The following is a 13,477-nucleotide window of genomic DNA, read 5'->3' as shown; positions in this document are numbered from 1 at the left end:
TCTATGGTTAATCAGTGTTTCTTTATTTTAATATACAAAAAGATGGATGTATTCTCATCTAGTTTATATTTCTAAGCATTTCAGCTCACAGATAAAGTTGCCATTCATACTGTTTTAGTGAAACCAACCACCACACACACACACACACACACACACACACACACACTCACAAAGTTTACATAAACAGGGAAGGTCACAGGACTCAGTCAAACATCCATTCACACTACGAGAAGTGAACAACATGTTGACTGTAAATCAAAAAGGAAAAGATTTTGCATTCACAGGATTCACACATGAAAAAAGGAAGAAACCTTTTACATTTGTCACGTAAATATATACACAATTTTTTTTTCCTTTTATCTGAATATGAGACTGACTCCATGTTAGTGTTACTAACGAGGTACTGCATGAGGTAACTGGTTTTTCTGTTCAGAAGAGCTGGGTGTAAGACAGCATTTGGAGGCAACAACCAACCGCGGCAGATTTTCCTTCGTGATCGTTGTTTTTCTGGCACAATACGTGAAAGCACCTGGGTCACGTTCAGCTTACACACAGAAACTCAACCCACAGCATTATATATTTTTTTCTATCAGGAAGCTTTAACATGTCCACATCAGAACATGATCCAGGTGTGATGACATGTACTTTATTGATCCGCAGAAGTTTAGTTACTTAAACTATGATATACTAGTGACTATTGCTGTATAATAAATATATTGCTGGAACCTTGGACCACGCACATGCCACTGCTGTCTGTACATGAATTGTAATGGGGCTTCATTATTAATCAACCAATCATGTGGTTAGACACATTGATGATTTCCTAACACTAAAAACATTGTTCTGTATTGATTGAAGGTTTCCCTCCCCACCCCCCACATGTTCTTCACCAAAACAGCACAGGAGCAAGCATCACAGACCACTGTTAAAATCACCATCTTTCCACAGCACTAATCAAAGCACAACAGATGAGCCTGTGTGTTGTCCAACTTGGCTAGATTATCACTGAACAAGTCAGAACATCACATCAGCGGGTTAATATTGAGGTAATACTGTTCAAACTGGCATATCCAGCGAGTGGCCAATAACAGAAGCTGCCAGCACCAAACCATCAGGGATTTTTTTTCTCTTTTTTTTTTTTATGATATACACAGTAAGCTTACTAATGCAAGTGCTACCTACGCAGCTTCTGACTCAGAGGAACTGATACCATTATTCAAAGAAATCAGTAACACAACCATCATTCTTGAAAGAAGTGTGTGTGTGCGCATGTGTGTGTGTGTAAAAAAAAGAATAATCTCAGGGCTAGTTGTCAAAATTACTTTTAAATATATAGAGGTTGAACTGAGAAATCCCTTTCTGATTCTGTGAAATGAAAACAGTAATGCCCTGATTTTGTATTTTTGAAAATCAGATCAGTGTTCTGCAACTGTGTGTACAGGTCTATTTACAAGAATCTGCCTCTCTTCTTTTACGTTTGTACAGCATTGTACACTGTGACAACTGGTCAGGCTCTATTTAAAATTAAAATTAAAAAAATCTCCACAGACAAAAGAGGCCCAAGCGGCAATAAAATATCTCAACTACTAAAACACAATAAAATACATAACACAACTTGATATACATGTAGAAAAAGCCTGAGGTACTTGTCAGAATATCTGAGGTCAGTCTGGAGGAGTAAGCAGCTGAGGGCTTACCCGGTCAAAACAAAACACAAAAAAAACAAATAAGAATATTAGCCTCACATAATATCATTAGCGTTATATTAACAAAGAATACATGTACATCTACAAATCCTTGAGTATCCTGGAATAGTCACAGCAGCATAACAGACATTCAATGTATGGTATTCATGTTATGATACAACTATGGCATTGCATTTGAGACAAAGGCAACCACTTGAGCTCTCCTTGCATGATGTACAGTGACTGAGGTAATCTGGGGACTGGTGTCCGACTGAGTCTGTTCAACAAACACTCATGAAAATTAAAAACAGACATGTTGCTTACTCAAGTATGGCCCTCGCAAGAATAAACCCCAACTCTATGTCCATGGTTCTTACTTTAAAAACACACTCTCTATCCATCTCACATCATTTCGTCTTAAAATTCCTCTCTCTCTCTCACACACACACACATATACATAAACACACTCAAGCAAACAGTTAAAAATCGAGAATGTGTAACATTGCAACTCCAGGCAGCATCGGTCAATGCTCCTGGCACTGGCAAAGGAGTAACTCTGAATTACTACAATTTAAAAACAAAAAAGAATAATCCAGGAATATGTCCATGATAGCTAGCTGGATAGCTTGGCTCTCAACTTTGAGAAAGTGTTCCAAAGAAGCCTACCGGATACCTGAGAGGTAGTTCCCCCGGGGACAAGACGGCTTGTCCCAAATCTTCAAAAAGTCCAAAATGTCAAATACAACTGCTCTGCTCCCATTTTTGCTCCTCCCTTGCGATAACACAGCGGTGCTCCGATGTTTTTTGATCTTAAATCCCATTCAGAGGCATTCACAGGTTTAAAATAAGAGAGCACGCTCGAGTTTAAAAATCGAGAAGGTTCGACCCCTGAGGAAGATGAATATATTTTGTCTAACAGTCTCAAAACGGTTCCTCCGAGGTGTGCAGCACGTCGTCCGAGGTTTGGAGCAAAGGTTGATTTCATTTGGCCGCAGACGATCATGACCAAGACATGAAAACGACAAAGATCACAACTCATGAGGTAATAAAAACAGACTAACACAAAAGAAATACATGAGGTAATGACAACAAGATTTGACACATTTGTGTTATCAGATGTGCCCATCGTATAACTTATTACTACTTTAAAACTACAGCAGATGGATGTGTTAGTAAGATCTGACTTTTGACCACAAACATTAAAACGGGGGGGGGGGGGGGGGGGGGCAGTATTGGGATAAAATAGCAGCTGCATTCAAGTTGCTAGTTGTTTTTTATGCTTTTAAATATTCACGGAGATCCGCTGAGTTTGATTTGAAACATAAAAAGTCAGGAGCTCAGGCGAAGGATGTCACCCATTCAGGTGCTGGACTCTTTGGGAGGTAGGTCCTCGTTGGTGAGAGACGTCACAATGGAGGCGGGGCTGTCTGAGGTAGTGCTGCTGATGGTCCTGGCGATCTGGCCGATGCGCTCCTCGACGCAGCCGGCGGACAATCGCGCCTCTGCGTCGTGGTCCCAGCATTCTTCGATGGTCTCGCACATCTGGCTAAGACCCTGTAGCCACAAACCAGAAGTGAGTAAGTTTGTAGGGCAATTCTTCTTGCACATACGTTGCACTCTGATACTATTTTACTAATCTGTATATATTGTTTTTAATAGCACAATTCTACTTTTGTACATCTTTTTATTTCACACTCGTTTCTCATGCCAATAAAGCCCCACTGAACTGAACCCAAACATTAAATAAAAATACATTTTATGGGACAGAAATCCCTCTGTGGCCTAAAGCTGTAGACATAACTGACAGGAGTTTCAGAACAAAAACAGAACCGATTCTGAGAACTGTAAGTCCTGGAAAAAAGGATGCATGACATCATGGTATTGCTGTTGAAACTGCTGGTGCTATTCTTCCACTGTTACTCACAGGATGTTTAAGCCAGCAATCCTTGATGACTGGACGCATCTTCTTGTGCACAACTACATCCTGCAGATCCTCCAGGGAGGGATGCTGGCCTATTTCATCCTCAAACGGCAGCATGTACTCGCCAACTGTACCAGTAAGGGGAGCAGTGAGGTCACAGGATGGACACCGTTAAACACAGATCAAGTAAACAGTGCAGTATTTGTATTTTGAAAATCTGAAGCTTGCTCTCTATTTAAAGAGTTAATGCACACATTACACCTTTAACCTAGATCAGATGGGTTTTCACAGACAAAACATAAATTAATCCTTTGTTTATTAGGTCAGCACAGTGACCTTTCGTCTGAGGGCAAAGCAGCATTCCAGCACTGTTTGACTCACCGTCAGTCTCCGAGCAGCGGGACACCAGCTCCCACAGCACCAAGCCCATAGCATACATGTCTATCCTCAGGAAGGAGTCTCGCTGGAAGTTGATGGCTCCCTCCAGCACCTCTGGAGCCATGTAACGCCTCGTACCCACCTGCCAGGACAACAGTATATATGAGAATTTGCATGTACGTTTCTGAAGAGAGATTATGTCATCAAACTAATGTGTGATTGTGAGGAGTCCATCAGGTTTCACATGCTGGCTGGTAGCATTTCTAGAAGTTTCTGGGAAACTTTCTACCCACAGGCCGCAAAGACACTTAATGAACCCCAACCATGAGCCACTTTAACATTGTCGCAATGAAAAATAATGCTTTAGTATCAGACAACATCTTGACTCACTGCTGAATAAACTGAATCGAATGCAATGAATATGAAACCGTAACTGACTAAATATTGCTTTAGAGCAGTGGTTCTCAAACTTGTTATGTTATGACCCCCTTTAAAAGTCGATAGCCTCAACATTGTTTTTTTTGGTTTTTTTCCTTACATAAATCATTTTCATTCAACTTAGTTCTACTCCATATTTTTCCCTGGTAATCCATGTTTTAATGTCCCTCCAGGGGGCCAACCCCTCATTTTGAGAACCACTGCATTAGACTGACAATTTAGAAGAAAAAAAAACAGTGAAGTGTTTCTATACCTGGCCGTGAGTATCTCCAGGAGGTTTTCCTGGTTCAAATCGTACAGCGAGCCCAAAGTCTCCAATGACTGCAGTCAGATCATCTCGTAGCATCACATTCTTACTCTTAAAGTCCCTGGGAAATTAATTTCAGGAAAAATCTGTTACAATGCAGTAATTACAGAGACATTTAGTCACCAATTCTTAGTCACATGTATTAATCCATGGACTTAAAGGGCAAAATTACTAAATAAAGCACAACCAGAAGAGGGCAGTACTAATGAAAGGTTTCATGAAATTTAGTCTGGTTTTCAGCGTTTAGAGGTTCAGGAAAGCCAGGCACGTTTTTGTTTTCCCTACCTGTGTGCAATGGTGGGTTTGGGCCCCTCTCCCTTATAGCTGGGAATGTCTTCATGGAGGTAGGCCAAGCCGCGGGACATTGTCTCTGCTATGTGACACAGCTCACTCCAGGTCACAGTGTTACCCTTCAGGTGGTCTGTCAACGAGCCCTACACACACGCAAAACATACAAAAGATTCATGGACAAGGATTAATAAACTGCACAAGAATCAAATTTTTCTTGTGAGTCAGTATCTAAGGAGTTAGCCAACCCTCAAATAGATTATTTTTGGTCCCATGTTTCACTTAATTTGCCCGCCGAGTAGTGTCGTTTGGCAGAATTACCAAAGGAATCTAAATTCACACAATATAGCTTAAAATATCATTAAAATACTCACGAAAATTCAAACATTTAAGAAAACAGATGACACATGCAACGATGGCACTCACACAATAACTAACTAAATATGTTTGTGCCACTGCTAGGGATAGAAAGAGGTGCTACAAAATGTGGTGCTTGAAATGTAATGCTACATTTGTGGTTATGGTAATTATTGTTTAATTCTGTTTTAATATATTGATACCTTTGTTGAGAAGACCAATGAACAGGATATTCTGGTAGCCTCGAAGTGTTAAATCAAAGTATTATATTCAGGCACATGCATTTAATTGCTGCTGTTTTTGATACTAGTAGTTTGACATAAATGCCTGTATTGTTTTTACATTACATGCTTAAAATGTATAAATCTAAGCAATATTCCATCACTTTAAAGGTATACTGCCTACTGCTGACCTGCCACAAGTAATAAAATCTTCTCTAATAAAAGCTGCTCTTTTGTTGAGGTAAATAAACGCCTCTGCCAATATTGGATAATGTCCAGCATTTCGAGACAAAGAGGCCCTATACCTCAGCATGATAATACTATATATGGACATATACATGCGGCACTCACCCGCTCATGAAACTCTGTGATAAGCCACAGCTCTGTCTCCAGGTTGGTTCCATGCTTCTCCGCTGCGATGTAACGCAAGAGGTTTTCATGTCGCATCCCCGGAGTCAAGAATATGTCCCGCTCGTTTTGCCATGACTGCTTATCCTATAAGAACACACACAAACCAGAAAGTGGAGTCTTGATGATTTATACAGGCACTTTTGAAAATCTCTTTCCTTATGTTACACAAACTTGCAAGCCCCAGTTTGTGCCGCTCATGTATTAAACATTACATTCAAGTCACAGCGCTAAGCGTCCGATTTTCCAAAAAAACAAAGATATACTTCATGTAGAAGGAAAATGATGTGGCTGAAAATGATGTGGCTATACTGAAGCAGCATGTCAAGTTGTCAGCCAGGAAAGATAAAGCTTGGTCGCAAATTGGTCTTCCAAATGGACAATGACCCAAAAAGCATACTTCCAAAAAATGTGACAAAATGACTTAAAGACAACGAAATCAAGGTACTGGAGTGGCCATCACAGAACCATGACCTCAATCCAAGTGAAAATTTGTGGGCAGGACTGAAAAAAAGAGTGCACAAGCAAGGCGGCCTACAAACCTGACTCAGTTACACCAGTTCAGTCAGGAGGAATGGACCAAACATCCTGCAACTTATTGTGAGAAGCTTGTGGAAGGCTACCTATAAAACTATTTTAAAGGCATTGCTACCAAATACTCAGTGTATGTACGAGAATCACAAACAAGATTTACAAAAAGCAGCATTCAACAAGAAGTGACAAAACTTTGTAATTAATACTGTGGACATACCTGAACAGGGAAGATCTTTACAGCAACATATTCGCTCATGAACTGGGCCTTCCATACACAACCAAAGCGCCCCCTGGCTTTGATTTCCAACAGCTGCAGTGGTTTCAGACCCACCAAGGGGGATGGAGGGGCTGGTCCAGGATCCTGAATAACAGACAAGGAAAACAAGCAATGTTTTCTTATTCTGATAAAGCTATCTCAAAGATGTCGGCACTTGGCAGTAAAACAGAAGAACTGGGTGATTAGGATAAGCAGCAAGGTCGACGAGCAGTATAGAAACTCTAACGTTAGCGTCACAGACTTTAAATATGAAATGGCTTCTCTCACCTCGCTGAGGTCTACATGGCCATAGGGAGGTTTGCGGTGGCGGTACATCCACAAGGCCAGTACGAGGGCCAGGGACAGCACACAAAGAGGCAGCAGGGAGTACACTAGAACATTGAGCAGGGACGGCACTCGCGGCGGAGGCCGGATTTTCACTGTCAAGGAGGAACAGAATAATTGCACCATGTCAGCTTTATGACTTGTAGGTTATTAGCAGCATCCCTCACAGACCATGAGCCGGGTAACTAGACAGTCTAATCTGTCTGTAAAAATGCAACAACAAAAAGGTACTGAATGCTGCAATACCACATATACAAAGTGTAAATGAACTCAGTGTACTTACACATTCAGCAAATTGTATTACATAACTTGTAAATTATGAATGTTAACATGATAGTTTGGAGTCCTACGTGTATGGCTTTTAAATAAAACTACAATGGCAAGGCAAATGACCAGATTCTTTTGACAATGCCTCTCATCTAAATGCCTAACAAGGCACCATTTTCCAATGTTTAAAAGGAAGAAAAAAATAACACAAACTGTGTAAAATGTATCAGTGTTTTCTTTTAACTACTAGATGCAAGGCTAAGCTTCACACACTAATTGGACGGGAAAAGCAAAGAACTATTTTTTGCTTGTACTATATGTGGGATGCATTTGCACCTCACCTCGGTTGCCACTGCCAATCATGTCAGGAAGGTGGGTGAATCGTTCATTGCAGTAGTTGCCCTCGCAGCAGCAGAAGAAGACCTGAGGGTTTTCCTCCATGGAGACACACTCTTGCCTAAAACGGTAGATGACACGCCCGCATTATTACTTTGATAACCAGATGTCCAAATACATGCCAAACGTATTAACAGCCAAAATATCGAGATAGTAACACTAAAGTAGCATTGTGTGATCTAGAGTGTCTAGTTTGTGTTTTCCTGTAACTTGTGCTTCTGCTGTACATAAACCTATTACAGACAGTCATTTATCCTATTTATTGTGAGGACTCTGGCTTTGACCCATGCACTCCTTGGTATTGGTTTCTGGTAATGAGGGTATGAGCCAGCAAACACAAAATTTTATGGAGTACCTAAATGAGCAAAATCTCTTTTGCTGAGAATATGTTTTCTTGTTAACGTTACGAAAATGGCAACAGACAGCTAGATTTTAACTTTTTGAAAATAGCCCACCTATTCGTCACTCTTCATTTTCTGTCACTATTTTACGTAGCTTTTCAAGCAGATTATTCCGATCAGACTGAAACTTATTTTTCCAGGTCTCATTCCTGTAATGCTTATAATTACAGCCAACAGCACTTAAGGCCAAAGCCATTTCCCTTGAAATTGCCAAAAAATTTGTACCTGCATCTAAGCCTACAATTTGTGCCGATCCTTTTCCAGCAAAGATTTGAAAATACGCTTTTGGTTTAGTGTATTCCATGCAGATCAACATTAACATGGCACTGTGTCACTCATAATAGCAGTATCTTTATCCAGAAAGTCTCAAAGAGTGCATTTCTATCGCAGAACAACCTTGAGTAATCAGAAAGTTACAAAGTCTAAAACACACAGGTTAATCCTTGACACACACACTTATATTAAGCCAGTTTAAGAAAACCTGTTGAGATGAATTAACCGCTTGTATTATACATAATATAAATAAACTCAATATACTGTAATGTATATTCTGAATACAAAATATGTGGATGCAATAGGAAACATGCCTTTTAGTTTACATTTGGTTTTATACATGTCTATACAATTAGATTTATACAAATAGAGCTGCAATACTTTAATTAATCGGTTGCTCAATCAAGAGAAAATTTGTTGAGAGCTATTATGACAGTCCATTAAGCTTTTGAGTGACTTTACAAGAACAAATGCTGGATATTTGCAAGAATCCGTTTCTTAAATATGTATATTCGCTTTTCACTGCTTTATATCATTGTAAATGGAATGGATTTGAACTGTGAAACAAAATGAACAATTTGAATAAGTTATCTTGAGCTCTGGGAAAATGTTCCTTCCTGGGTTTTTTTAAACATTTTCTGAAATTTATAAAGAACTACTGAGAAACAAGTAGGCAGATTATTTGAAAGTGAAACTAAGTTAGTTAGTGTTAGTTGCAGCCCTAAACCACTCTAGCTTTATATCCAGTCTGTCAGTAGTACCATGTGTATGTATGGTATCTGCAGATTTGTGTATGTTTGCTTGCTATCTTAAGATAGTCGACGTCTGTCAAGACTCACGCTGATGATAAAACACTGTAAATAACGTTTTTAAGACCCAGTGCAAATGGACCTCAGTCAACCTGGTAATGCATCTTGCAGTGTTATTATCGTTTTATTTCAAGTTTGGGTGTTTTCAGGTCGGCCAGTGATTATTTCCATACTGATGAATCTGTTGAGCCGTCCGATAACATGACATCTTGTGCCAAACCGCTTGTTTAGTCCAGGCCACAACACAGATATTCAATGTACAGTGATATAAAAAGAGAAAAACAGCTGATCCTAAAAACCAGCAAATGATTGTCATTTTTGCTTTGATAAATTAGAAGTAAGTGATTGTGACTCAAAATTGTTGTTTTTAAACTCACTTTCTGTAAACTAATCAATGAATCGACCTGTCAAGCTTTTATTTCTGTCCCTGTAAATGCCACTGGGTCACACTTATGAAGATGTATTCGACTACATGTGGGTACTGAGGCAGATATTTCTGTTGGAACTTGCTGCCAGTTACTCTGGGTACAAGCCAGACACCAATAAAATATAAATGTAAATGCAAGTCGGCGATGACCTCGCTCAGTCGCCTGACCTGTCATAGCAGTTGAAGTCGTCCAGCCAGCAGCCCTTCTTCACCAGCTTGATAGTCCCTGAGGAGTTGAGCCAGGAGGCATAACAGTGCAGTCGCTTGTCCTTCTCCCCCTCGCAGCGCTCAAAGCCGCTCTGGTTGGTCCTCTCCGTACGCCAGTTATCATTGTAGTACACACACTCCCGGGTCTCTGCTTCGCCCAGACTGTACCCTGAGATGGACAGAAGGCCTCAGTCAGATCACATCATAATGAATTGAAACTCAACGGCAGAAGCACAGACATATGGCACAGGATCCGCTCTGTGCCACGAAGAAACATCTCTGAGCAGAGCCTCTACCATCACTCTGGCACATGGCCAAGTTTGGGAGCTCTCTGTAGTAAAAAAGGGAGTTCCTCTGGGCTAAGACATTGTTGCTGAATAGTAGTTCAGCATAATCCCATTCACTAAAATATCTTTTCAAAGACCGATGACTAAAAAAGGAAGAGAAATGGCAGAATTTAATTAGCTATAGAAAAACAATGGCATGCCCTACTGTGGAATAGAAACACACCGACACGCTACTTCTATAGATAAGGACTCTTGTATCCTGCTGGAGTATGACACATCTAGAAACACAGATAAGACCTTGTTCTTTAAAGGGCCAAAACTGTCATTTAGCAGCAAAGAGTGTCCCCTAACCAAGCTCCCAGCTGAAATGTAACAATAGCTGTCAGTCTCTAACTATTGCACAATTCCTAACTGGAAAAGGTTTCATTATTACTCTTTGTGGATTTACTGTTGGACACACGCAAGCTACAAATGTAAGACATGGTTTGAGGAATACTGAGACAGATAACATGCCTTACATTTCAGTCACAATATCAGTTGGACATTAATGCCTTATCTTTGTTCACAGAAAAAAATAGTGCATGTCTCTTTAAATCCCTGCCTATAGGAGGCTGCCCATCCCCCAGTGCTACCCCCACCAACCCATTACACACACACAAGCAGGCACACACACACTCTCTTGCAGGCATGCACCCACTTAAATATACATACATTTAGTTGTCCAGCAGCATACAATGGATTTCATCACAGCATATAGGGATGCATGCAATGAATATCAACTCATGCTCATTATTAAGGATGGAAGGAAGGTGGTAGGGGCAAAAATGCCACACACACACACACACACACACACACACACACACACCAAAGCAGTGATGCTCAATGCTCCATTGAGCAGAGATGGCATTTCTGATATCTGTGGTCACATGATCCGGGAGGACTTTTACTACAAGATCATTCCCCAACCCCCCGCCCTCTGTCACTTACTGGGGCTTACACCACAACAACATGAATTCTGGAGAAGCAGCTTATACACTCCTCTTAATCTATAAACCATAAAGGCATTAGCCATAGCGCGACTGGGCACACAAGAGGCAGCAGCGCCTGAATTAAATTTTTATTACAGTTCGAGGAAAAGCTAAAAACGTGAGGAGGGAAAGGTTGATGATGTTTTTAAATTAAGTCACAACGGGGAGTGCCCAGCGTTGGGATAAAGGTTAACAGTGTACAATAAAAATCTCCCATACGAGTTGCAAACGCTGGCAAAAGAAAAAACAAAGCCAAACAAAAGATAAACAACCCTCATGCTCAATTTCACGTGGTACCAAGTAACAGGCTGTGGAAAAACCGAGCCGTCGAACTGTAACGGCAGTTCAGATTGAAGACCTGACAATCAGCTGCTGTCTCTTCAAATCAAACGCCATTGATTTATGAAAATCCCCTCACTGAGAAAGTATGTTTCCACAGGATCTTGTTCAGGCTGGAACCACAAACAAGAGTGGGGACCTGAGATGTAGCCTATAAGGTTTCAGGATGTTGATGCAGCTGCTGCCTTCTATTCCTGCCACTGTTGAGAAAAGACGAGGGGGTACGCAACAGTTTCAAATGTGGATACATTTTGTTGTAATTTCCCTGCTTAAACGTCTCTATGCAATGTCGTGTGTATATTTATTGCACATACAAAAAGTCTCGGCTGTTGCTTAAACAATTCCCGTGTGTAAACAGACCGTGTTAGAGAGGCAAACAGAAACAAGGCGATTATGGGTAAAATAATATAATCCCCGCGGCTGAACGATAGTAGGCTAAATATCCACCGCCAACAAAGTTTAATCAACCAACAGACGGAAACTCGTGTCAATCGCGGACAATTTCGCCAGCAACAACAAAAAAAAATGTGTCTGCCTCGGGACGAACAGCTCGGGAACGGGGGGTGGGGAAAACTGTTGCAAATTCGGAACCGACAATAGCGGCTTACCTGCGCATAAAGTTCCCAGAAGAAGTGAACAAGTCAGCCACGAAAAAGACATGTTCCGTTTTAAATACAGGGCAGCGATTTCCCCCACTTTCCGCCACGAACATTAAAACTCAGGCTGTCCAAAACATCAGTCCGGGATCAAAAACGACCACAGGCCTCCGGTCCCTCGGTAGCCTAACCACCACCACCACCACAGCGCGTGTCAATAGCCGCGGCGCTGCAACAATGTTGCAAGAAAAAAAAAATAGGAGCGATTAATTGACTTCCCGTCTGTTAGTCCGTTAATAGGTGCGGCATTTCGCGTCGGAAGTGGGTCCAAAAGCCAAATGGGAAGCTGTTAAACCGTCCGAGACGAAAACCCAGCACTGTTTTGTGAGGTTATTCACTTGAATAGTAGCACCGCTTCCTCGGGAGGTCGGTCGGGGTTTACATGCATGTTACTGATCTGTGTCCAAAATGGCTTCTAAATGGGGAATGGGCTGCAAACAGGGAAACCCGGATGTGTAAACACAAAGAGGGGAATTCAGGCAGCCAGCGAGTGACCTTAACACGACACCGCATACACGCCTGAAATGACTTTATGTTTTTATTTTTGTTGTCTCGTATCGATAATTATCACGTTGTTTTTTTTTAAATCCTTTAAAAAATCCTGACAGAAGGAATGTGAGGTGCTGGTGAAAGATGTGTGATTTCCACGCTGGAATTTGTCCCGATTCCAGCTGATACAACACTTGCACTTTCTGTGGTCAGAATCGGTATTTTATGGTCTTCTTTTCGGTTCTTATCATATCCCGGGGATTAAATGAGATTTCCAGGTAATGCATAGTGATTTTACTGGTTTCACGTAGAGAATAGTGCAATATTTTTTTGTTTCTTTCAAAAAAAATAACAGTAGGCCTATACATTTTCATTTTATTTAGAGTATACCTTACAAATACCAAATGTATTAGCTCGTGCAATATTTAGACCTAAGTTATATAATTTTGTCCGTGATAATTAGTATAGCTTATAGCTTCACAAATAAAATAAATTCCCGGAGAGTTTCCATCTGAATGATCTTTTATGCATTAGTGGCAGTGCTAAAAATAGTTGACCTAATTTGGAGTAATAGGATACAATAAACGCTTGGCTATTTAAAATGTATTCGTTCCAATTAATCATTTCACCGCCAGACAGTGTTAAATATAAAATATAACTCACACAGCAAAACCAAAATAGAGCCAAACTATGGCTCATAACACTAAGCAGTTTTTTTATTATTATTATTATCACAAAAGAGGAAGTGTATGACAGTACT

At 40.6% G+C, this 13,477-nt stretch overlaps 1 protein-coding gene across 1 annotated transcript; it reads right to left on the bottom strand.

The window, feature by feature from the left end:
* Positions 1–2: 2 nt before the first annotated feature.
* LOC119901828 (activin receptor type-2B-like) lies at positions 3–12,644 on the bottom strand. Its single transcript, XM_038717534.1, has 11 exons — positions 12,181–12,644; positions 9,880–10,087; positions 7,747–7,862; positions 7,082–7,233; positions 6,755–6,898; positions 5,947–6,090; positions 5,015–5,163; positions 4,676–4,790; positions 3,988–4,126; positions 3,610–3,734; positions 3–3,239 (listed from the first exon to the last, which is right to left on the bottom strand). Exons 1-11 carry the CDS (start codon positions 12,230–12,232, stop codon positions 3,045–3,047), a joined length of 1,539 nt encoding a protein of 512 aa, XP_038573462.1. The 5' UTR covers positions 12,233–12,644; the 3' UTR covers positions 3–3,044.
* Between the last annotated feature and the right edge of the window lie 833 nt (positions 12,645–13,477).

This window comes from Micropterus salmoides, unplaced genomic scaffold (assembly GCF_014851395.1).
Source record: "Micropterus salmoides isolate LMB-PRFRI ecotype aquatic unplaced genomic scaffold, ASM1485139v1 Ms_hic_scaffold_14, whole genome shotgun sequence".
NCBI classification, from domain to species: Eukaryota; Metazoa; Chordata; class Actinopteri; order Centrarchiformes; family Centrarchidae; genus Micropterus; species Micropterus salmoides.
This window is presented reverse-complemented; position numbering and strand designations above follow the sequence as displayed.